Source organism: Ovis aries, chromosome 15 (assembly GCF_016772045.2).
Source record: "Ovis aries strain OAR_USU_Benz2616 breed Rambouillet chromosome 15, ARS-UI_Ramb_v3.0, whole genome shotgun sequence".
Lineage (NCBI taxonomy): Eukaryota > Metazoa > Chordata > Mammalia > Artiodactyla > Bovidae > Ovis > Ovis aries.
In genome coordinates, this window is record NC_056068.1 from 18,188,948 (window position 1) to 18,215,873 (window position 26,926).

Sequence of the window (26,926 nt, forward strand, 5' to 3'; positions counted from 1 at the left end):
GTTTCCTGTCATTTTGTTATTCCACACAGAGGGATGCCAGACTTTGACAGTCCGCTCGATATAAAGCGTAGGCAGGTCTCCTGTCCTATATATTATTCTGTCTTATAGAGAACAAGTGGTAGATCAACCTTATCCGTGAATTGTCACACAGACAACTTGGGAATCAGACAGAATATAGTGGACGCCTGTAGTCATCTAAAAGTTCATCTGTCCAGCATGTGGCGACCTGAGGCCCAGGGGAAGTTGGGTTTGCTTTGCTAAGGGAAGAAGCTCTCATTTTGTCTCTCCTCCTGGGAGAAGGGGGTGAAGTAATGTTTCCACCTCACTGATGTGGCACTCAGAGTGACTCCTGACTACATTTACAGACAAGTTGTGCTCCTTGCATCATAACCAGGGTCAATGAATCCATTTTCTCAATGAGTAAGAGTCAAGTGTGAAATATCATGCTGTTTATGTTGACGTTGGAATAGGTAACAGAAGAATGCCTTTGAGCGTCTTTGAATGAATGTTGCTCTCAACAAAAATTGGTCTCGATTTGGCTAGTGTCAGCTTAGCTTCACAAATTATTGGTTGTCAGGCACTTATTTAAAGAATTAAACAGCCAGTAAGATGAAATCCATATCCTCAGGGAGTTTGGCATGGTGTCTAAAGAGGAGTAAAATAAACGTAGAAGTACTTTTAAAAAATATTTATTTATTTATTTGGCTACATCGGGTCTTGGTTGTGACACACGAAGATCTCTCCTTGTGGCGCAGGCTTCTCTATACATAGTTGTGACATGCAGGCTTAGTTTGCTCTACAGCATAGGGGATCTTAGTCCCCCAACCAGGGATCAGATCTGTGTTCCCTGCCTTAGAAGGCAGATTCCTAACCAGTGGACGGCCAGGAAGTTCCTAGAAGTGGAAGAATTTCTTAAAAGTAGAAGTAGAGTATAACAAAACCATGAAACATAATCACCAGAAGACTGAGGAAGAAAATGAGAAAATGTCTCAAAAGATAGCAAATGTTGAAACTTTTTATTTTCAAAACTGTAATTGGTACTACCAAATGAGGACTTCCCTGATAGATCAGTTGGTAAAGAATCCGCCTGTAATGCAGGAGACCTTGGTTTGGTTCCTGGGTCGGGAAGATCTGCCAGAGAAGGGATAGGCTACCCACTCCAGTATTGTTGGGCTTCCCTTGTGGCTCAGCTGGTAAAGAATCTGCCTGCAATGCAGGAGACCTGAGTTTGATCCCTGGTGTTGGGAAGATCCCCTGGAGAAGGGAAAGGCTACCTATTACAGTATTCTGGCCTGGAGAATTTCATGGACTGTCAAAAAGAGTCGAACATGACTGAGTGACTTTCACTACCAAAGAAAGTAATAAACATCTATTAACTTTATAATGCAAAATAATAAAGTATTTTATTATTTTAAAGATGAAAAAGCAAGAAAATACAGCATGAACTTATCTGCATTTTTAAATAGTCCGTGTGATGGATAAATGCCACTTAAACACTTTCAATAGAAAAATAACTTATAAATCAAGTTACAAAAGATTAAAAAGTCTGTGTAATACCAACTTTTAACTATAAATAACTAAAAAAATTGTCCTCTCTTCTGTTTTTGCTGCTCTTTGCCTTTAGGAAGAAATATTACATTGTAAGGCTGCCGTCTTTTTGGATGAGGACAGGGATCAAGGTCTTCTTTAATATAACCTCTTCCCATACAAGTCTGAATGGAAGGAAAACCAATTTTCCTGAAATTCTCTCGTGTGTTGGGTGGAATATAGCAAAATTGGTGTCTTGAGCGGGAAACCAACTTTGTTCCTCTTTCTTCTGCTGGAAAATCTGCATAAAAATTTCACGTTTCTTACATGTGTGTCCAAGCAATTTTCTTCTCTCTTCCTTTTTCCAAACTGCCTCAATATGAGGAAAATTTTGTAAGTCAGTCTCTTTTTAAAATATGGCTCCAAAAATGCTTTTTTATTTGACTTTATCTTGTTTTTTTACTAGGAGTGTTAGTTTTTTGGTAATAACAGACAGTTCCTTCTCTTTATCTGCCACCTGGGGGAAGCTATCCGCCAAACAGGATTCATATCATCTTCTAAACTATCATTCATTTTTCTTTCTCCATTTGGACTTTTTCTCCCTTCTCCTCTTCTTCAGTTATACAAGCATAGTTCCACTAACCAGTATACACTCCACGTCCACTGTTTTTCTTCCTACTAATCTTGACTGACTGCCATCCTTTATATCTACTACAGTAATACCATTTTATACTGAGAAAGGTCTGTTCCTGGATGTATACTCCACTGAATATTTTCAAGGATATGTCTTGTTTCTTTTTTATTTATTTTTTTTTTTTGTGGAGACTTTGCTTTAGCAATTCTGTGTGGATTTAGCTGAAAAACTGATGCAAGTTTACATGCTTCACAGACTGACCTGGTTTTTATCATTATAGACTCATGAGAATCAGCACCCTTCACATCATCAAAAAGATTATCTCCAAACTTCTGTGTGGATGTAGAGGGATTTTAAGTACAGAATTTTCTTCCTTTATTTGTAACAGTGTTTCATTATCCGGAGATTACTCAAGGACTGGAAAAGATACTCCTGTAAACAGGGCTGTTCTGGGGAATCTTTGATTAACCTGCAGCTCACACTCAGGGCCTTACGTCTTGAGGAAGAGCCATTTCAGAATGGGCTTCAGGGCCTCATGGAGAGTCACTTCAATTCAGTCGCTCGGTTGTGTCTGACTCTGCGACCCCATGGACTGCAGCATGCCAGGTTTCCTGTCCATTACCAACTCCCAGAGCTTGCTCAAACTCACATCTATCGAGTCAGTGATACCATCCAGCTATCTCATCCTCTGTCGTCCCCTTCTCCTCCTGCCCTCAATCTTTCCCAGCATCAGGGTTTTTTCCAATGAGTCACTTTGCATCAGGTGGCCAAAGTATTGGAGCTTCAGCTTCAGCATCAGTCCTTCCAATGAGTATTCAGGACTGATTTCCTTTAGGATAGACTGGTTGGATCTCCTTGCAGTCCAAGGGACTCTCAAGAGTCTTCTCCAACACCACAGTTCAAAAGCATCAATTCTTTAGCGTTCAGCTTTCTTTATAGTTCAACTCTCACATCCATACATGACTACTGCAAAGTCACTTGCCTAAATTTGATTTTAGAATTCTGACTTTTTTGGCTTTTCTCTTAACACTGAATAGCTGAAAATGGATCAGACAGATCCAGAATTTTATCCATCCATCACATAGTCTCCATTCATGGAAGAATGACTGTCCAGTTGAAGAGAAAACTCTTTTTCTTTATCAAAAGAGGCTTGAGGGTGCTTAACTTCATTTTCACTTCTCCTCAGTTTTCTTCCTTTTGATTCTGCCTCCCAGTGGTTTCAGGGATACTGCATGTTTATCTTTATCAGTATCTTTAATATCATCAATGCTATGCTGCTTATGGATTCACTTGTATTTTTATTTATAAGTATCTGCTTATTAGAAGATGACTGGTTAATGATCTTGTTCATTTTAGCCCCAAGGTGAGGATGTTTGAAAAAGGTACCATCTTCAGATTTTGATCTAAGTTTCTCTGATCTGAATGTAGAAGTGTTACTGAAAGGCCCTGTTTTCAGGTGGGTTATTTTCCTGGTCTCTAAAAGAGAAGAGGACAAACTTGTATTCCTTTTTTTGTGATCTCCTTCCAGATAGGGTTGAGTTCATCACCAAGAGGGCTCCTAGGGCCTTGAGATTCAGATTCTTCTTGAACACAAAGTCCAGGTGTTTCAGCAGCAACTGTAGCTATATTATCAGGAGGATAACTGCTTTTTCCATGTGTTTTAGCCATTGGAGCTTGACTCTACTCACAGGTGTCCACCAATATAATTTCACCTTCATTAGGTTTATGTTGTGGTTGAAGACTTTGGTACTTTTCTTAATTCACGTGCACACCCGAGTGCTCCAGTTTAGTTTGTGTATCCGACTTGGAGGTTTGTTTGTTTGTTTTGTGTATCAGACGTGGAGGTTTTCCTTTCTTCATAGCCAGTTAGCGCTAGAAAATGAAAAGGTTGTTATTGGTGAATCTGGAATAACATCTTCTCAGATTCACAGTCAGTTGCTTGATGTGGTTAATCATTTTCAATTTTCTGCTGCAGCTGTTCAGAAAACTTTTTGTTTTCTTCCTGTATTCTTTTCATTCATAAGCTCTGTGACAAGTTTAAGATTCTGCTGCCAAAGATTTTCAAACTTTGCTGTTTCTTCCTCATGTGTTTTTCAGTTAGTACACAGCAATCACATAATCCTGCTCTTAATTGATCTAAAATTTTAATGGTTTCATGAATGACTTTCTGTTGCTCTCTCAGCTGTTGAGTTTTGGTGAAGAATTCTTGTAGTCTCTGTGCATATAAAATTCGTTCCTTTTTTAGTCTGGTTACCTTTTTCAGTACTTTAACTTGTAAACCTCGTATTTCTTTACCACAATACTCCTTTCAGTTCAGTGAAGTCCCTAAGTTGTGTTCAATTCTTTGCAACCTCATGGATTGCAGCATACCATATTTCCCTCCTCTACACTTCTCCTGGTTAATGTTTTCTGACCTGTTCTGCTACATTATGCAGGTCAGAAGTTTTCTTTAGCCAGTTTAAATACAGCTTGCGAGGCTGTGTCTAGATTCTCGAAAGCCCTGGCAGGCAAGCAGGCATGCCCAGAGACTGGAAAGAGACAGCCTTGTGCTTTTCTCTTCATTCCCTCACTAGCCCACCAAAATGCCTGTGGCCACACCACCCCTTTCAGAGCAGCCCACACTCTGCAGGGGTAGGGGAGGGCCCGAGGGCCACAACCCCGCTCGCCTCTCCTGAGCCTTTTCAGTGTTGAATCTTAATTTAACTTTCCTTTTGGGGGAGAATTTCAAGCATTTTTTCATTGAAGTATAATTAATTTATGACGTGATAGTTTCTGGTCTACAGCAAGGTGATTCACTTATACGTGTGTGTGTGTGTGTGACGTGCTAAGTTGCTTCACTTGGGTCTGACTCTTTGTGGCTCTGTCCATGGAATTCTCCAGGCAAGAATACTGGAGTGGGTTGCCATGCCCTCCTCCACGGGATCTTCCTGACCCAGAGATCAAACCCGTGTCTCTTAAGTCTCCTGCATTGGCAGGCAGGTTCTTTACTGCTAGCACCACCTGGAAAGTGTGTGTGTGTGTGTGTGTGTGTGTGTGTGTGTGAGTGTGTGTGTGTGTGTGTGTGTGTACATATATATTCTTTTTCATATTCTTTTCCATTATGGTTTATTAGAGATATTGAATATAGTTCCCTGTGCTATTCAGTAGGACCTTCTTTAGACATTATATATATATGTATGTGTGTGTGTATGTGTGTGTGTGTGTGTATATATATATATATATATATATATATAATAGTTTGTATCTGCTAATCCCAAATTCCTAATTTATCTGCCCTCTTCCCCTTTGGTGACGTAAGTTTGTTTTCTGTCTGTGAGTCTCTTTCTGTTTTTTAGATAAGTTCATTTATATCATTTTTTTTTTAAGATTTCACATATAAGTGGTATCATATTTGTCTTTGACTTATCTGACTTGAGGAGGAAATGGCAACCCACTCCAGCATTCTTGCCTGGAAAATCCTATGGACAGGGGAACCTGACGGGCTACAGTCCATGGGATTGCAGAGTCGGATACGACTGAGCGGCTAACAGTACTTGACTTACTGTGATGATCTCTGAATCTATCGGTATTGCTGCAAATGGCATTATTTCATTCTTTTCTATGTCTGGGTAATATTCCATTGTGTGTGTGTGTGTGTGTGTGTCTGTGTGTGTGTGTGTGTTCAGTTGCTCAGTCATGACCAACTCTTTCTGATTCCATCAACTGTAGCTTGCCAGGCTCCTCTGTCCATGGAATTTTCCACTCAAGAATACTGGAATGGGTTGCCATTTCCTACTCCAGGGAATCTTCCTGATTGAACCTGAGTCTTTTGTGTCTCCTGCATTGGCAGGTGGATTCTTTACCACTGACCACACTGGGCAGCCCCACTTGTGTGTGTGTCTGTATATGTATGTATACCACATGTTCTTTATCAGTTCATCTGTTGATGGACATTTCGATTACTTTTACGTCCTGACTGTTGTAAATAGCGCTGCAGTGAACACTGCACGGTCTGTATCTTTTCAAATTATATATTCTCTGAATGTATGCCCAGGAGTGAGATTTTTGATAATACGATGACTAGCTTTAGTTTTTTTTAAGGAGCCTTCATACTATGCTCCATAGTGACTGCACAAGCAATGTAGAAGGGTTCCCTTTTCTCCACATCCTCTCTAGCATTTATTATCTGTAGACTGTTTCATGGTGGTTGTGCTGACCAGTGTGAGTTGATACTGCAATGTAGTTTTGATTTGCTATTCTCTAATAATTAGCAGTGTTGAGCATATTCTCATGTGCCTATTAGCCATCTATATATTTTCTTTGGAGAAATGTCTGTGTCATCTGTCTTTTTTTGACTGGGTTGTTATTTTGTTGTTGAGTTGTATGGGCTGTCTGTGCATTTTAGAAATTAAGCCCTTGGCAGATGCATTGTTTGCAAATACTTTCTGCCAGCCCGTAGGTTGTCTTTTCATTTTGTTCATGATTTCCTTTGCTGTGCATCAAGGATATTGCTAACTCCTGCATAGGCTGTGACTGGAACAGTGAAAAGAAGAGTGATGTAAAAAAATTAAAAATGTCGCTTGGCTATAGAGCGTCAGGAGTTGGAGCTTAGCAAAAATTTTGTTTTACTACTTGGGGAATTGTAGTTTATAGCAGTTTTTAGTAACTTAATTCAGAATGCTACATCTTAGTGTTATTCTTCAGTCACTAAGTTGGCTCTCTGTGACTCCATGGAGGGCAGCATGCCAGGCATCCCTCCTCCTTCACTATCTCCCGGAATTCGTGCAAACTTACGTCCACTGAATTGGTGATGCTGTCTAACAGTCTCATTCTCTGCCACCCTTTCTCCTTTTGGCTTCAGTCTTTCCTAGGTGGCCAAAGTATTGGAACTTCAGCTTTAGAAATAGTCCTTTCAATGAATATTCAGGGTTGCTCTTCCTTAGGATTGACTGGTTTGGTCTCTGTACATTCCAAGGGACTCTCAAGAATCTCCTCCAGCACCACAATTCAAAAGCATCAATTCTTTGACACTCAGCCCTCTTTATGATCCAACTCTTAAATCTGTACATGACTGTTAGAAAAGACATAGCTTTGACTATATGGACCTATATCAGCAAAGTGATGTCTCTGCTTATTAATATGCTGTGTAGTTTTATCATAGCTTTCCTTCCAAGGAGAAAGCATCTTTTAATTTCATGGTTGCAATCACTATCTGCAGTATTTTCTTGGATCCCATGAAAATAAAATCTGTCACTGCTTCCACTTTTTTCCCTTCTGTTTTTCATGAAATGACAGGACCAGATGGCACGATCTTAGTTTTTCGAAAGTTGAGTTGAAGCCAACTTTTTCACTTTCTTCTTTCACCCTCATCAAGAGGCTCTTTATTTCCTGTTTACTTCTGCCATTAGAGTGGTATCTTTTGCATATCTGATGTTGTTTATACTTCTCCTTGCAGTCTTTATTCCAGCTTGTGATTCATTCTTCCTGGCATTTTGCATGATATACTCTGCAAATGGGTTAAGTAAGCAGGGTGAAAATAGACAGCTTTGTCGTACTCCTTTCCCAATTTTGAACCAGTCAGGTAAAATTCAGAATGTTACATTTTAGTGTTACAGATTTACTAATGAAATAGCAGGGGCTTATTCTAAGATAAGAGAAAAATAAATGGGCAAGAATCTGTCAAAACCTTTCAGTTGCTGTGAGGCTTTTTTAAAATTTTTAAGTTAAAAAGAGCAGATTGAAATTACATTGATCACTGCATACTCAGCATCCAATTTGCCAGGACAAAAAAGACAAAGTAATAAAGTAATGAAGGACAGAAAAATTTTTCTAGCTGTTAGGCTTTTGGGAGATTTTTTAACAATTAGATGTCAGATTTAGTTGTATATATAGTCCTGCTAAGAAAGACACTTTTATAATATATTCCTTGAATGATTCCTTGTGTTTTAAAGAAAACCATTTGTTGTTGCCCAACTTTTGATTTCCATTTTATGGGAGTTTTTGGAAGTGTTCCGGAAAATTATGATTCTCAGAGGAAAGTATGGTCTCTGAGATGTTTCATATATATTTTATTTGTTATATATGATATGAAGTGGGCTTTCCTGGTGGCTTAGCTGGTAAAGAATCAGCCTGCAGTGTGGGAGACCTGGGTTAGAAAGATCCCCTGGAGAAGGAAATGGCTACCCACTCCAATATTTAGGCCTGGAGAATTCCATGGACTGTATAGTCCACGGTTTTGCAAAGAGTTGGAAACAACCGAGCAACTTTTACTTCACTTCACTTCATGGTATAAAGGTAAGAACACAAACTAGGTGTTGGGGTCTTTTTGTTTGTCAATGTAGGTAATTTTTAAGTATAATTGATTTATGGTATTACCTTAGTGTCAGGGGTATAACATAATGATTCAGGATTTTATATATCACAGAGTGGTCTCCACAGTAAATCTAGTTACCATCTGTCAAAAGTTATGCCTATATTATTGGCTATATTCCCTATGCTATACATCGTGTCCCTGTGACGTATATTATATAGCTGGACATTTGTACTTATTAGTCCCCTTTATCTTTTTTGCCTGCCCCCTCCCCCACCACAGGATTTAGAATGTCAGCCCTAACTTTGCTAGCATTGGTTATATGATCTTGAAATCCTCTTAACTTCTACAGATACATGTGTATGAGGTGTTATTTCTCCAGGTGATTTTGACGTTTTGATCCTTTCTGGTTCTATATTTAATAATAATGCCAGTGTTTTAAAATCATTATTATGTTTTGCATCAGTTCAGTTCTGTTGCTCAGTTGTGTCTGACTCTTTGCAACCCCATGGACTGCAGCATGCCAGGCCTCCCTGTCCATCGAAAACTCATGGAGCTTACTGAAACTCATGACCATTGAGTTAGTGATGCCATCCAACAATCTCATCCTCTGTTGTGAATCTCATCCCCTTCTCCTCCCGCCTTCAATCTTTCCAGCATCAGTGTCTTTTCACATGGGTCAGTTCTTCTCATCAGGTGGCCAGAATACTGCAGTTTCTGCTTCGGTATCAATTCGTCCAATGAATATTCAGGACTGATTTCCTTTAGGATGAACTGGTTGGATCTCCTTGCAATCTAAGGGACGCTCAAGAGTCTTCTCCAACATCATAGTTCAAAAGCATCAATTCTTCGGCACCCAGCTTTCTTTATAGTCCAGCTCTCACATCCATACATGACTATTGGAAAACCCATAGCTTTGACTACATGGACTTTTGTCGGCAAAATAATGTCCCTGCTTTTTAATATACTGTCTAGGTTGATCATAGCTTTTCTTCCAGGAGCAAGCATCTTTTAATCTCATGACTGCAGTCACCATCTGCAGTGATTTTGGAGTCCCCAAAAATAAAGTCTGTCACTGTTTCTACTGTTTCCCCATCTATTTCCCATGAAGTGATGGGACCAGATGCCATGATCTTAGTTTTCTGAATGTTGATCTTCGACCCAACTTTTTCACTCTCCTCTTTCACTTTCATTGAGAAGCTCTTTAGTTCTTCACTTTCTACCATAAGGGTGGTGTCATCTTCTTATCTGAGGTTATTCATATTTCTCCTGGCAATCTTGATTCCAGTTTGTGCTTCATCCAGCCTGGGATTGTGTATCATGTACTCTGTGTATAAGTTAAATAAGCAGGGTGACAATGTACAGCCTTGACATACTCCTTTCCCAAATTGGAGCCAGTCTGCTGTTCCATGTCCAGTTCTAACTGTTGCTTCTTGACCTGCATACAGATTTCTCAAGAGGTGTATCAGGTGGTCTGGTATTCTCATCTCTTTCAGAATTTTCCACAGTTTGTTGTGATCCGCACAGTCAAAGGCTTTGGCATAGTCAATAAAGCAGAAGTAGATGTTTTTTCTGGAACACTTTCGCTTTTTCGATGATCCAGCAGATGTTGGCAATTTGATCTCTGGTTCCTCTGCCTTTTCTAAATCCAGCTTGAACATCTGGAAGTTCACGGTTCACGTATTGCTGAAGCCTGGCTTGGAGAATTTTGAGCATTACTTTACTAGCGTGTGAGAAGAGTGCAGTTGTGTGGTAGTTGGGCTTCCCTGGTGGCTCAGACGGTAAAGCGTCTGCCTACAATGTGGGAGACCTGGGTTTGATCCCTGGGTCGGGAATTTCCCCTGGAGAAGGAAATGGAAACCCACTCTGGTACTCTTACCTGGAAAATCCCATGGATGGAGGAGCCTGGTAGGCTACAGTCCATGGGGTTGCAAAGAGTCGGACACAACTGAGCGACTTCACTTTTGAGCATTCTTTGGCATTGCCTTTCTTTGGGATTAGAATGAAAACTGACTTTTCCCATCCTGTGGCCACTGCTGGGTTTTCCAGATTTGCTGGTATATTGAGTGAAGCACTTTCACAGCATCATCTTTTAGGATTTGAAATAGTTCACCTGGGGAATTCCATCACCTCCACCTGCTTTGTTCGTAGGGATGCTTCCTAAGGCCTCCTTGACTTCGCATTCCAGGATGTCTGGCTCTAGGTGAGTGATCACACCATTGTGATTTATCTGGGCCATGAAGATCGTTTTGTATTGTTCTTCTGTGTATTCTTGCCACCTCTTCTTAATATCTTCTGCTCTGTTAGGTCCATACTGTTTCTGTCCTTTATTGAGCCCATGTTTGCATGAAATGTTCCCTTGGTATCTCTAATTTTCTTGAAGATATCTCTAGTCTTTCCCATTCTGTTGTTTTCCTCTATTTTTTTTGCACTGATCACTGAGCAAGACTTTCTTATCTCTCTTTGCTATTCTTTGAAACTCTGCATTCAAATGGGTATATCTTTCCTTTTCTCCTTTGCCTTTCACTTCTCTTCTTTTCTTAGCTATTGGTAAACCTTCCTCAAACAACCATTTTTCCTTTTTGCTTTTCTTTTTCTTGGGGACCGTCTTGATCACTGCCTCCTATACAATGTCTTGAACATCTGTCCATAGTTCTTCAGGCGCTCTGTCAAATCTAATCCCTTGAATCTATTTGACACTTATGCTTTATAATCATAAAGGATTTGCATTAGGTCATACCTGAATTATCTTGTGGTTTTCCCTACTTTTTTCAATTTTAGTCTGAATTTGGCAATAAGGAGTTCTTGATCTGAGCTACAGTCAGCTGCTGGTCTTGTTTTTGTTGACTGTATAGATCTCCTATTTTTACTGCAAAGAATGTCATCAGTCTGATTTCTGTATTGACCATCTAGTGATGTCCACGTGTAGAGTCTTCTCTTGTGTTGTTGGAAGACGTGTTTGCTATGACCAGTGCATTCTCTTGGCAAAACTCTGTTAGCCTTTGACCTGTTTCATTTTGTACTCCAAGGCCAAATTTGCCTGTTACTCCAGGTATCTTTTTACTTCATACTTTTGCATTCCAGTCCCCTATAAGGAAAAGGATATCTTTTTGGTTGTTAGTTCTAGAAGGTCTTGTAGGTCTTATAGAACTGTTCAACTTCAGCTTCTTCAGCATTACTGTTCGGTTCATAGACTTGTATTACTGTAATATTGAATGATTTGCCTTGGAAAAATGAACAGAGATTATTCTGTTGTTTTTGAGATTGCATCCAAGTACTGCATTTCAGACTCTTTTGTTGACTATGATGGCTACTCCATTTCTTCTAAGGTATTCTTGCCCACGGTAGTAGATATAATGGTCATCTGAGTTAAATTCACCCATTCTGATCCATTTTAGTTCACTGATTCCTAAAATGTTGTAGTTTACTCTTGCCGTCTCCTGTTTGACCACTTTGAATTTACCTTGATTCATGGACCTAACATTCCAGGTTCCTATGCAGTATTGCTCTTTACAGCATTGACCTTTTACTTCCATCACCAGTCACATCCACAATGGGGTGTTGTTTTTGCTTTGGCTCCATCTCTTCATTCTTTCTGAAGTTTTTTTTCCACTGATCTCCAGAAGCTTATTGGGCACCAACTGACCTGGGGAGTTCATCTTTCAGTATCTTATCTTTTTGCCTTTTCATGTTGTTCGTGGGGTCTTCAAGGCAAGAATACTGAAGTGGTTTGCCATTCCCTTCTCCAGTGGACCACATTTTGTCAGAAGTCTCCACCATGACCTGTCCATCTTGGGTGGCCCTACATGGCATGGTTTATAGTTTCATTGAGTTAGATAAGGCTGTAATCCATGTGATCAGTTTGGTTAATTTTCTGTGATTGTGGCTTTTGTTCTGTTTACCCTCTGATGGATAAGGATAAGAAGCTTATAGAAGCTTCCTGATGGGAGAGACTGACTAAGGGGGAAACTAGGTTTCGTTCTGATGGGCAGGGTCGTGCTCAGTAAAGCTTTAATACAGTTTTCTGTTGGTGACTAAGCTTGTGTTCCCGCCTTGTTGTTTGACCTGAGGCCAAACTATGGAGAGGTAATGAAGATAGTTAGGACCTCCTTTAAAAGGTTGCAGGCATGCAGTGCTGCACTGAGTGCCCCCCACCCTCCAGCAGGCTACCAGCAACCCATGCCTCTGCCAGAGACTCCTGGACACTCACGGGCAAGTCTGGGTCAGTCTCTTGTGGGGTCACTGCTCCTTTCTCCCGGATCATGGTGTGTACTAAGCTTTGTTTGTGTCCTCCAAGAGTCTGTTTCCCCAGTCCTGTGTAAGTTCTGGCGGCTCTATGGTAGGGTTAATGGTGACCTCCTCCTAGAGGGCTTATGCCATACCCAGGTCTGCAGCAGGCCACTGCTGACCTGTACCTCCGTAGGAGACACTCAGACACAGTTGTGGCTTAGTCTCTGTGGGTTCTCTGGGTCCTGGTCCGCACAAGGTTTGTTTGAGCCCTCCAATAGTTTCTGGTGGGTATGGGGTTTGATTCTAAACGTGATTTTGCCCCTCTGACGGTCTTGCTGCCGCTTCTCCTTTGCCCCTGGACGTGGGATATCTTTTCTGGTGGGATCCAACATTCTCCTGTCCGGTGGTTCAGCAGCAAGTTGTAATTGTGGAGTTCTTGCATGAGAATATGAGCATGCGTCCTTCTACTCTGCTGTCTTCCTCTGCTTTTACTTACCACTATTTAACAGATGGTGTATTTTAAAGAATATCCAGTTTTAAATGATTGGACATCATACAAACACACTTTTTGAAATGTATACGTGTTGTAGGCTGGCCTTTGACCTTTCATTTGATACTTTATTCTTAGCTAACTTTCGCAAAGAGTCGGACACGACTGAGCGACTGAACTGAACTGAACTGAACTTTGTAAACAGTAGAAGGCAGAGCTTGGAAACGTGATGTACATGTAGTTGAGAATATGATTTTACTGGATTTGGTGGTGATGTTTATTATTTCTTTCTTAGTTAAGATATATCCTATGCATGACTTGTGATTTACTAATGTTAGCCAATTAAAAAAATGGCAGACGTTAAAACCACGGATAACCAGTAGCAGTGAATTACCTTCTCTTGGGAGTATGGGAGGTTGACATCAGCACCTCTTAAATGTCTTAAAACGCTTGTCAAAAATGGCTTAACTAATCAGTTAGCGAGTCCAGTTTGAATTTAGTATATATCTTAGTTCTCTTATTGTAGCTGTTTGTGAAGGCTTTAAATCATAGAAATTCTCTTTCTCTAATTTAGAGAGTAGAAGTGTGTATGTTTTGGTGTGTAATATCATAGAGTATGTATGTATAAGACTATAGATAGCTGCTTCCCCAAGAGAGAGTGTAGATATATCTTAACTAAGAGAGAAATAATAAACATCACCACCAAATCCAGTAAAATCATATTCACAACTACATGTACGTCACGTTTCCAAGCTCTGCCTTCTACTGTTTACAAAGTTAGCTAAGAATAAAATACCAATAAAGTACTTAGTGTCATAGTTTTTACATTAGTTTCGTCAATGCTGCCCCAAGTCTTTTAATTTAGTTTATTACCACCATTATTGCCTCCCTTACAGAGTCAGTCTCCCTTAACTTTGTTAACTGAATGGATATGTGATAGAAATTAGCTTTCCTTTTTATACTGCTGAATTTTTAGTATGTAGCTTATAATATTTGTAAGTTCTCGAAGAATTTCACAAGTTGTAGGAGACGACAGAAATGTGATGTTGCCAATTTGGACACTCGTTAAAAATGATATCCATGCTGTCATTTCTCAAATCTAAAAAGAGAGACAAAAAGCATGTATCAGGCTGTATTTCTCGAAATTGCTTCCAGCTGCCTGCTTCCTAATATAGAAATGTTTATTAAAAGTGGCAGGTTAAAAATTGAATTCCTAAGGCAAATATGGCTAGCTCTAATTTTGCTAAAGAATTGGAAATACCTGAGAAATTGCCTCAATAGTGGTTTTGGTGTGGAGTGAGGGGCATGGTTGGAACGAATAATACGTATTTCTTGGCTAGCAAAAAAGAAAAAAAAATAGTAAACAGCCTAGATAGTTTCATTGAACTAAAGACAAATTTACTAAGGTAGTGAATTAGAAATATGAATAATCTTTATATTTTATGCATTGCAACAGTATAAAAACTGCTAGAATGAACCATTTAAGATAGTAGATAACGTAGAAACAGTGATGGATTTGCCTGGACATGAAACTCAATTGAGGATGAGGCTTAAATTAGGGAAATAAGCAGAGTAAAATATGATTGAGGTGGAGAAAAGAAATTTAAATCTTACCTAGACTAGTTAGAGGAAATGAGATTTAAAGAAGTGTTAGACTGAAATGCTATGAATAAGCTTTTTAAAATCAGGGGAAAAATTGTGTTAATTCTGACAAGAAATTAATGACAAGAAGATACATGTTGAGGGAAAAAAAAGAAAAAAAAAACACTGGTGTTTCAATGAGTCTTTGGTGGGGAAAATTTTGAACAGTAAGAGAAGAAATAGAGAGCAATGGCAACTATATTAGAGATAGATTTGAAAATTGTTTTTGTGAATGTATTCACTGGTTATGATGGCAGGTTAAGAAGCAGGTAATGGAATGTATTCTAAGTTAAATTGTAGATTCAGGAGTGGGAATCATGAAGGAGGAATCTAGCGACCAAAAATGTTTGTGAAGATTGGTTGTGCCTTTGTTGTTGTTCTTCAGCCATCAGTTGTGCCCAACTCTGTGATCTCAAGGACTGCAGCATGGCAGGATTGCCTGTGCTTCAGTATATCCTGGAGTTTGCACAAACTGATGTTCATTGAGTCGATAATGCCATCCAACCATCTCATCCTCTGTCGCCCCCTTGCCTCCTGCCCTCAATCTTTCCCAGAATCAGTCTTTTCCAGTGAGTCAGCTCTTTGTATCAGATAGCCAATATATTGGAGCTTCAGGTTCAGCAACAGTCCTTCCAATGAACATTCGGGTTGACTTCATTTAGTATTGACTAGTTTGATCTCTTTGCAGTCTAAGGGGCTCTCAAGAGTCTTCTCCTACACTGTAGATCAAAAGCATCAATTCTTTGGTGCTCAGCCTTCTTTATGATCCACCTCTCACATCTGTACATGACTACTGGAAAAACCATAGCTTTGACTATACAGACCTCTGCTGGAAAATGATATGTCTGCTTTTTAATACATTGTTTAGATTTGTCATAGCTTGTCTTCCAAGGCACAAGCGTCTTTTCATTTCATGGCTGCAGTCACCGTCCACAGTGATTTTGGAGCCCAAGAAAATAAAGTCTGTCACTGTTTCCATTTTTTTCCCCATCGATTTGCCATGAAGTGATGGGACCAGATGCCATGATCTTAGTTTTTTTGTGTTGAGTTTTAAGCTAGCTTTTTTACTACCACCTTCATCAAGAGTCTCTTTGGTTCCTCTTCACTTTCTGCCATTAGGGTGGTATCATCTGCATATCTGAGGTTATAGATATTTCTCCTGGCAATCTTGATTCCAGCTTGTGCTTCATCCATCCAGGCATTTTGCATGATGTACTCTGCATATAGTTTAAATAAGCAGGATGACAATATACAGCCCTGACATGCTCCTTTCCCAGTTTTGAATCAGTCCATTGTTCCATGTCCAGTTCTAACTGTTGCTTCTTGACCTACATACGAATTTCTCAGGAGGCCAGGTAAGGTGGTCTGGTATTCCCATCTCCTTAAGAATTCTGCACAGCTTGTGAACCACAGAGTCAAAGGCTTTAGCATATTCAATGAAGCAAGAGTATGTTTTTCTGGAATTCCTTTGAATTTTCTATGATCCCACAGATGTTGGCAATTTGATCTCTGGTTCCTCTGCCTTTTCTAAATCCAGCCTGTACATCTGGAACGTCTCAGTTCACATACTGTTGAAGCCTGGCTTGAAAGATTTTGAGCATTACCTTGCTGGCATTTCAATTGAGCACAGTTGTGTGATAGTTTGTACATCCTTTGATATTGCCCTTCTTTGGGTTTGGAATGAAATCTGACCTTTTCTAGCCCTGTGGCCACTGTTGAGTTTTCCAAATTTGCTGGCATATTGAGTGCAGCACTTTAACAGCATTGTCTTTTACGATTTGGAATAGCTCAGCTGGAATTCTATCACCTCCATTAACTTTGTTCATAGTGATGCTTCCTAAGGCCCACTTGACTTCACATTCTATGATGTCTGGCTCTTGGTGAGTGATCACACCATCATAGTTATCCGGTCACTAACACTGTTTTGTATAGTTCTTCTGTGTATTCTTGCCACCTCTTCTTAATATCTTCTGATTCAGTTAGGTCCATACCGTTTCTGACCCTTATTATGCCCATCTTTGCATGAAATGTCCCTTGGTGTCTCTGATTTTCTTGAAGAGATTGCAATACTCATTTGTGTGGTTTCCTATTTATGCTGACTGGTTAAAATGACTCTTTTAAAAAGAATCATAAATATTTCATAATAAATATCTTGTCATTGCTGCTTAACATGTTGTAGTTCTGTTAATCATTTCTTATTACTTTATATGTTGAAATTGCAGTTCAGTGTATTAGTAGTACATGGTCTTGTTGACAATGCAGCATAGAAAAAGAGAAAGACTACAATGTAATTAGTGGTGCATGGCTTTATGGACCATACAGAATAGAGAAAGCTTAATGTTACTTACGATTGTGTTTTATTTTATTTTATTTTTTTTAGTTTTTTATTTTTTAAATTTTAAAATCTTTAATTCTTACATGCGTTCCCAAACATGAACCCCCCTCCCACCTCCCTCCCCACAACATCTGTCTGGGTCATCCCCATGCACCAGCCCCAAGCATGCTGCACCCTGCGTCAGACATAGACTAGCGATTCAATTCTTACATGATAGTATACATGTTAGAATGCCATTCTCCCAAATCATCCCACCCTCTGTGTTTTAGTATAATCATAAGAACGGATCTAACCTTAAAAAAGTGAAGAACTTTTTGGGGTAATGTAGGCTTTCATATGTTTGATTTTATGTTTGAATAATACACATTATTTATAAAATTTTTAAAAATTTGAAAGCATTTGTAGAATAGGTCTCTTAGGCAGTTTTGATATTGGCACAAATATTAAGTAATGAGACAAATATACAAATAAATTCTGTAATGGCTATTATGATTCTTATCAGAAAGGGGGTAGGTTTAGGGTCTTGTAATTTGAGTAGCATATGCTGAGCAATGATCTTTTGGTTAAGATGCCAATAGCATAGGCACAGAGGCTGAAATAAGCAAGGGGACTACATCAAACCTAAAAACTTTACACAGTAAATGAAACAAGTTAGGATGGGAGAAAATATTTACAAACTATATATCTGATAACTGGTCAATATTATTTTAGATATATAAGGAACTTGTACAACTCAAAAACAAAAAGGCAAATAATTATATTTTTAGATGGACAAATGACGCAAATAGACTTCTTTTTCCAAAGAAGACATACCGATGGGCAACAGGTGTATCACTAATTATCAGAGAGGTTCAGATAGCTTTAAAATTGTCAAGAAGTGTATCCTTAATTCATATTGTAAAATTAAAATATGTGAATTACTGTAGTTCAGTAAATGTAGGAAGTGTGTGTGCTAGTCACTCAGTCGTGCCCTGATTCTTTGTGACCCCATGGACTGTAGCCCGCCAGGCTCTTCTGTCCATGGAATTCTCCAGGCAAGAATACTGGAGTGGGTTGCTATTCCCTTCTCCAGGGGAATCTTCCCAACCCAGGGATTGAGCCCAGGTCTCCCGCATTGCAGGCAGATTCTTTACCATTTGTGCCACCAGGGAAGCCAACAATACAGGATTTTGAAAATTATGTTTACATGGCAGGCAATTTTGCTTTTTTTGGAAAAAATATAATCTAGTTTTACTAGGTTTGGTTACTTAGGTACTAAAGTACATAACTTTTGGTGCTAAAGTTAAGTACTTTTGGAATTTGGAAAAGCACTGTTTATAAATGCTACAAATGCCCTGATCTTTAACATGAAGGCATAATAGGTATCATATTAAATATTAAACATAATTTATCCTATTTAAAATTCCCATCAGGCTTGATAGTTCTTTATTTTGTTAGTGTTCTTAATTTTTAGATGCTTATGCTAACATAGGTTTTTCTCATTGATTATATTTTGAATCTTCTTGGGGCCAATATTAACTAACATGGCCCTATTGATAGGAACTGTTATTATGTTGTAGCTGCTCTTGTTCTTTTATCTTCCAAGTTATTCCTGGCAACCTGCTACAGCAATCACTGTCAAGAATGACTTGATGCTTTATCAACTTTGTATTTTATGACATTTTCCTCTTGGCATGTTAAATCAAAGTATAGCATACATGATGTAGAAGAAGTACAAATAGAAATGAAAATGGGATTTTGATGTTTTATATCTTGTCAGGAAATCTTTCATTATACTTTGATGAAGTATGGCCAAACCTAGAATACATGGAAATATTGTTATTCAAAATGTTAATTTTATAAATATTATAAATATCTGCTTCTTAAAACCAAAGCAAGGCAAAACAAAAGAATATTACACTATATGGCAAAGGTATAAATATAAATGGGAGAAAATATTGAAGCATCTTTAACAAATGATGAAATTTTACAAATAAATAAAATTCCTGAAATTCATTAAAAATGTTGGCAAAAATACATACAGTGCACTGAAAAATAAATGCCTTTGTAAAGATGTCTTGCTATGTTTAGTATAAAAATGCATATTAAAACCTCCCTGAGATACTTTTTCGCCTAGTTGACTGGTAAATGTAAAGCCTAATATACTTTATTTAAATAGATATGGAGAATCAGTTACTCTCAAATTGTTGATCAGAGTATAAATTTGTATAACTTCTTTGGAAATATCTTTTCAAAATTCAAATGCACATATGCTAGATTCTGTCCTTTATCAAGCCCATCTTTGCATGAAGTGTTCCCTTGGTATCTCTCATTTTCTTGAAGAGATCTCTAGTCTTTCCCATTCTGTTGATTTCCTCTATTTCTTTGCATTGATTACTGAGGAAGGCTTTTTATCTTTTCTTGCTATTCTTTGGAACTCTGCATTCAGATGCTTATATCTTCCCTTTTCTCCTTTGCTTTTCGCTTATCTTTTTTTCACAGCTATTGGTAAGGCCTCCCTAAGCAGCCATTTTGCTTTTTTGCATTTCTTTTCCACGGGGATTGTCTTGATACCTGTCTCCTGTATGATGTCATGAACCTCTGTCCATAGTTCATCAGGCAATCTGTCTATCAGATCTAGTCCCTTAAATCTATTTCTTACTTCCACTGTATAATCATAAGGGATTTGATTTAGGTCATGCTTGAATGGTCTAGTGGTTTTCTGTACTTTCTTCAATTTAAGTCTGAATTTGGCAATAAGGAGTTCATGATCTGAGCCACAGTCAGCTCCTGGTCTTGTTTTTACGGACTGTATAGAGCTTCTCCATCTTTGGTTGCAAAGAAACTAATCAGTCTGATTTCGGTGTTGACCATCTGGTGATGTCCATGTGTAGAGTCTTCTCTTGTGTTGTTGGAAGAAGGTGTTTGCTATGACCAGTGCATTCTCTTGGCAGAACTCTATTAGTCTTTGCCCTGCTTCATTCCATATTACAAGGCCAAATTTGCCTGTTACTCCAGGTGTTTCTTGACTTCCTACTTTTGCATTCCAGTCCCCTATAATGAAAAGGACATCTTTTTTGGGTGTTAGTTCTAAAAGGTCTTGTAGGTCTTCATAGAACCATTCAACTTCAGCTTCTTCAGCATTATTGGTTGGGGCATAGACTTGGATTACTGTGATATTGAATAGTTTGCCTTGGAAACAAACAGAGATCATTCTGTCGTTTTTGAGATTGCATCCAAGTACTGCATTTCGGACTCTTTTGTTGACCATGATGGCTACTCCATTTCTTCTAAGGTATTCTTGCCCACAGTAGTAGATCTAATGGTCATCTGAGTTAAATTCACCGATTCCAGTCCATTTTAGTTTGCTGATTCCTAGAATGTCAACATTCACTCTTGCCATCTCTTGTTTGACCACTTCCAATTTGCCTTGATTCATGGACCTGACATTCCAGGTTCCTATGCAGTATTAAAGGTCAGTTTTCATTCCAATTCCAAAGAAAGGCAATGCCAAAGAATGCTCAAACTACCACACAGTTGCACTCATTTCACACGCTAGAAAAGTAATGCTCAAAATTCTCCAAGCCAGGCCTCAGCAATATATGAACTGTGAACTTCCAGATGTGCAAGCTGGTTTTAGAAAAGGCAGAAGAACCAGAGATCAAATTGCCAACATCTGCTGGATCATCAAAAAAGCAAGAGAGTTCCAGAAAAACATCTGTTTCTGTTTTATTGAATATGCGAAAGCCTTTGACTGTGTGGATCACAATAAACTGTGGACAATTCTGAAAGAGACAGGAATACCAGACCACCTGACCTGCCTCTTGAGAAACCTATATGCAGGTCAGGAAGCAACTGTAAGGCTCGGAGAACCGCACTCTGAAAAGGACACTCAGGGACAGCCTCTAGTGGACTGACAAAGTTTATTATCCAATTGTGTAGTTTTATAATTTTCAGGGAATAGAGCATAAGGCTGACTTGCACGTAGCCATTCCAGATAAACATTAAAACATTCAAGCATAAAATACAGTTCCTACCGCCCAAGCCATAACATAGCTTTGGCAAAACTCTAAAGGGAGTCTTATCATGAAACAACAGTCCTTGCTCTCAGAAGCAGATGATCAGAAGGAAGCCTTCGAACGCCTCAAGGCCGGGCGTATTGACCCTTCGTCATCCGTTCCCAGCCTTGGGCACTCAGTGAATGCTCATAACCCTTTGTTATGCTCGTCCCAGCTTCCAACCTTCGTCATGAGTGGAGCAAATACATTTTCAGTATTTGGTTAAAGCTTTCCAGCTCCTCCACAGCAACAGTTAGAACTGGACATGGAACAACAGACTGGTTCCAAATAGGAAAAGGAGTACGTCCAGGCTGTATATTGTCACCCTGCTTATTTACTTATATGCAGAGTACATCATGAGAAACGCTGGGCTAGAAGAAGCACAAGCTGGAATCAAGATTGCCGGGAGAAATATGAATAACCTCAGATATGCAGATGACACCACCCTTATGGCAGAAAGTGAAGAGGAACTAAAAAGCCTTTTGATGAAAGTGAAAGAGGAGAGTGAAAAAGTTGGCTTAAAGCTCAACATTCAGAAACCTAAGATCATGGCATCTGATCCCATCACTTCATGGGAAATAAATGGGGAAACAGTGTCAGACTTTATTTTTGGGGCTCCAAAATCACTGAAGATGGTGATTGCAGTGATGAAGTTAAAAGACGCTTACTCATTGGAAGGAAAGTTATGACCAACCTAGACAGCATATTCAAAAGCAGGGACATTACTTTGCCGTCTAAGGTCCATCTAGTCAAGGCTATGGTTTTTCCAGTGGTCATGTATGGATGTGAGAGTTGGACTGTGAAGAAAGCCGAGCGCCGAAGAATTGATGCTTTTGAACTGTGTTGTTGGAGAAGACTCTTGAGAGTCCCTTGAACTGCAAGGAGATCCAACCAGTCCATTCTAAAGATCAGTCCTAGGTACTCTTTGGAAGGAATGATGCTAAAGCTGAAAACTCCAGTGCTTTGGCCACCTCATGCGAAGAGTTGACTCATTGGAAAAGACTCTGATGCTGGGAGGGATTGGGGGCAGGAGGAGAAGGGGACAACCGAGGATGAGATGGCTGGATGGCATCACGGACTCGATGGACGTGAGTCTGAGTGAACTCCGGGAGTTGGTGATGGACAAGGAGGCCTGGCGTGCTGCAGTTCATGGGGTCACAAAATGTCAGACATGCATGAGCGACTGAACTGAACTGAACTGATTGTAGACTCAAGGGATTAGATCTGATAGAGTGCCTGATGAACTATGGATGGAGGATTGTGGAATTGTACAGGAGGCATGGATGAAGACCATCCCCAAGAAAAATAAATGAAAAAAGGCAAAATGGTTGTTTGACGAGGCCTTACAAATAGCTGAGAAAAGAAGAGAAGTGAAAGGCAAAGGAGAAAAGGAAAGATATACCCATTTGAATGCAGAGTTCCAGTGAATAGCACGGAGAGATAAGAAAGCTTTCCTCAGTGATCAGTGCAAAAAATAGAGGAAAACAGTAAAATGGAAAAGACTAGAGATTTCTTCAAGAAAATTAGAAACATCAAGGGAATATTTCATACAGAGATAGGCACAATAAAGGACAGAAAAAGTATGGACCTAACAGCAGAAGATATTAAGAAGAGGTGGCAAGAATACACAGAAGAACTGTACAAAAAAAATCTTCACGAGCCAGGTAACTATGATGCTGTGATCACTCACCTAGAGGCAGACATCCTGGAATGTGAAGTCAAGTGGGCTCCAGGAAGCATCACTATGAACAAAGCAGGTGGAGGTGTTGGAATTCCTGGTGAGCTGTTTCAAATCCTAAAAGATGATGCTGTGAAAGTGCTACACTCAATATGCCAGCAAATTTGGAAAACTGAGTAGTGGCCACAGGACTGGAAACGGTCAATTTTCATTCCAATGCCAAAGAATGTTCAAACTACTGCACAATTGCACTGTCATACACTAGCAAACTAATGGTCAGAATTCATTTGATTCTTGGGACATAAGCTGAAATAGCTGAAGAAGACATACATACAACTTTTTAACTGAATATCCTTTACAAAATATATAAACATGTGTTACCTGCTAAAATTAATAGTCAAAAGAATGGCATTGAACTAAAACTCTATAAGCTGTATGTGAAATACTCCATCAGTGGGCACACAGAGGTATTTGTTCATCACAAATACATCACTAATGCAGTGATGTTTGCTACTCTGTACAAGCATGTGTTCCTCAAAAGGAAGGTTTCTTTGACTTCCTCTCCTTACTCTAGACTAGCTAGGGCAGGCACCCTATTAAAGAATTCATCCTCTATGTTTTGTCTGAGCACTCGATACATCTGTGATTAAATAATTTAAATTTTTTCCCCCGTTGATTAAGTTAGGTTCCTTGAGGGTTGAGAATCCATCTGTCTCTTTCACTGCTGGGGCATTGTATACTATGATATCCTCCATGTTGATAACAATGCGTATTTGAATGAGTGAGGATTAATTCTAGAGTATCAGACCTACACCACAGCCTTTTAGGAAAATGCATGTTTGTCTCCTCACCCACGCTGACATTTCTGTTCCTTCTTTCAGTGACTTCCCTAAAACAAATGAACAGTTTAACCTTTTAGTGTGTGTGGGTAGGAGGGGGAGAACACAGATCCCTTTTAGAAACCATGATTAACATAAAATTGCAAAGATGTAACACCCCCAAGTTTTGTTATTTAGTTTTAGAGATGTCATGGATTTCCCTAAATCTCTTGATATAGACCCACATCACTCTGAGGTTTCACTCTGAAGGATTAATTTTTCTATTATTTTATTCTGACAGTTTTTGTTATCTTAGCTTTTTGACCATTTATCTTGTTCTTTGACTGGCCTTTTGTGTTTTATTACAAAAAATTTCAAACATGTGGAAAGGTTGAAAACGTGTACTTTGATACCAAATATCCATCACTCATATTCTGCAATTATCTTTTTACCGTATTTCCTTTCTCATGTAGTTTTCTGTCAATCCATTCATCATCATTTTTTCATTTAATGCATTTTTTAGTAAGTTGCCAGTATCATTGTACTTTTTTCCATATACTTCAGCTTGCCTGGCATTAACTAAAGTTCAGTTTACAGGATTCTTTTTTGTGGTAGAAATTTATATACAGTGAAACACACCAATTTTAAGTGTAACATTTGAATTTTGACAGGTGTATACACAAACTCCTATTAAGTGGTAGAACAGTCTCATCACGTCCAGCAAGTTTGCTCCTGTTTCTCCTTATTATTTTTTTGTCCTTTTATTTAAGCAGTTAAAGCTTACTCCTGTTTAATTATTTTTACGTTATAATGATCCCCTCAGCTTTGCACTTTTTGATAGACATTCTCTCTATCATAAGTTGAAGGTTGATGACAAAGTATCTGTCAACCCAGGATTGTTAAGAATCAGCCTAGTGATAAAACTAAGAAGACCTAGTAGGAGTTCAGAACATAATCTCCAACCTGGTGGTTGTGTTGTTCATGTTCTTTGATAAGTGTTTGCAGGGTAAAGGGGGAGTGGGAGTAATGACTGGGTGGAAGAAAGTCTTATTAGTGCTCTGTATTTACATGGTACTAAAGGGAGCCATTTATTTTGGTTGACAAAATTCCTGTTCACAAAGTCTTGCTTCTTACTCAAGAAGTAAAAGTAAGAAGTAAGACTTTTTACCTTTGAACAGATTTCACCTTTGTGCAGTAAGACCATTTGACCTTTGAACACAACTTCCCTGTCATAGGATGTTTCCCAGTATTCATATAGTGAATTACTGTAATGGGAGGAAGTAAAAAACAATGTATTAGAGTCACTTTGCTTTCCAGGGAAACATTTTTCTAGTCTAAAAATTTTACGTTTTTTTCCTGGAAGTTATAGCTATTTTTCAAGTGTGTTGTTTTCAGCTGAAAGCTTGCTTTCCCTTATATGTCTGTTTATAACATTATCATGTAGTTTCTAATGCTGCAGCATTATCAGTATAGCACAGTGTGCTGCTGCTGCTGCTGCTGCTGCTGCTAAGTTGCTTCAGTCGTGTCTGACTCTTTGCGACCCCATAGACGGCAGCCCACCAGGCTCCACTGTCCCTGGGATTCTCCAGGCAAGAACACTGGAGTGGGTTGCCATTTCCTTCTCCAATGCATGAAAGTGAAAAGTGAAAGTGAAGTCGTTCAGTCGTGTCCGACTCTTAGTGACCCCATGGACTGCAGCCTACCAGGCTCCTCCGTCCATGGGATTTTCCAGACAAGAGTACTGGAGTGGGGTGCCATTGCCTTCTCCGATAGCACAGTTTAGTAACAGAAGTTTAGTAAAACAGTTTATTAACAGTAGAAACTTAAGATTATTTATGTCTAACACTCATATTGAAATTTAAACTCCTTTAGCACTGATAATTTTATTTCTGGAGAGCAACTTTGGTGCTTCTCTTTAGCCAATGAGCAATAAACACATTCAAGTTTGGAAAGTGTATTGCCAATGTTAAATTGTTAATATAAGACACTCATTTAACTAATCATCTATGCTTTTTTTTTTTTTTGGTATATTCTGACACAGAAGAAAGAACCTTCTAAATCCAGTGTGAAGAAAAAAGTGACCAAGATTGCAGAAGCAAAAAAAGTAATGAAGAGAAATTTTAAAGTAAATAAGAAAATAACTTTTACCGATGAAGGAGAGGTAAGATTCTATAAATGCTTCATTTCTGTGGTACTTTCCAAGTATTAGAAAGTTTGATTCTGCTGCTGATATGCCATTTTTAGTAAGAAAAATGAATGTTTCTCAAGACCTCTCAGACAACTCCTTTCATTGTTTCTGTAGGTATTTGGTCAGCTCTACATATGTAGGCAAGAATGCCTTTGTGACAGTAAGCTGGGCTACCTCTTAATGATTAACAACAGAGTTTGTTTTCTTTTTTTTAAATCAGAGTATAGTTGCTTTAAAATGCTGTGTGTGTTAGTTTCTGTTGTATCACAAAGTGAATCAGCCGTGTGTGTGTGTGTGTGTGTGTGTGTGTGTGTGTGTGTGTGTATGTGTGTACTCTCTTCCTGGGATTTCCTTCCCACTTAGGTCATCACAGAGCATTGAGCAGGGTTCCGTGTGCTGTACAATCAGTTCTCATTACTCATCTGTTTTATACATAGTAGTGTATATATGGTGCTTCTTAGGTGGCTCAGTGGTAAAGAATCCACCTGCCATTGCAGGAGATCCAGATTTAATTTCTGGGTTGGGAAGATCCCCTGGAGGAGGAAATGACAACCCACTCCAGTATTCTTGCCTGCAAAGTCCCATGGACAATGGAGCCTGGCAGGCTACAGACCATGGGTTCGCAGAGTCAAGAGTCAAACACGACTAAGCGACTGAGTGCCACCATGCACCAGTACATATATACCAATCCCAGTCTCCCAGTCCATCCCAGTCCCTCACTCCATTGGTATCCATATGTTTGTTCTCTGTCTTTCTGTTTCACAAATAAGTTCATCTATACCATTTTTCTATATGGTTCATATATACCATATATATTCCACATATATGTGTTAATAAATAATTTTTGAACCATGGTTCAGAAGGAAGGGGACAGACATATGTATACTTATGGGAAATTCATATCAATGTCTGGCAGAAACTATCAAAATATTGTAAAGTAATTATCCTATTAAAAATAAAATTAAATAAATAAATATAAAATATAAATAAATTTTATAAATAAAATATAAAAAAGAATACTTATTTTTCTCTTTCTCTCTTACTTCAGTCTGTATGATA

General features: G+C 38.9%; 1 protein-coding gene and 1 pseudogene across 1 annotated transcript in view; one reads left to right on the plus strand and one right to left on the minus strand.

Moving 5' to 3' along the window:
- The window catches only part of DDX10 (DEAD-box helicase 10), a 311,460-nt gene that overhangs the window by 146,537 nt on the left and 137,997 nt on the right, over window positions 1–26,926 (plus strand). The window contains exon 14 of the mRNA XM_004016001.6: window positions 25,721–25,840. Within this exon, the coding sequence (XP_004016050.2) occupies window positions 25,721–25,840 (120 nt within the window). The remainder of the gene's footprint in view (window positions 1–25,720; window positions 25,841–26,926) is intronic.
- On the minus strand, window positions 1,568–5,745 carry LOC114118345 (DNA endonuclease RBBP8-like; annotated as a pseudogene).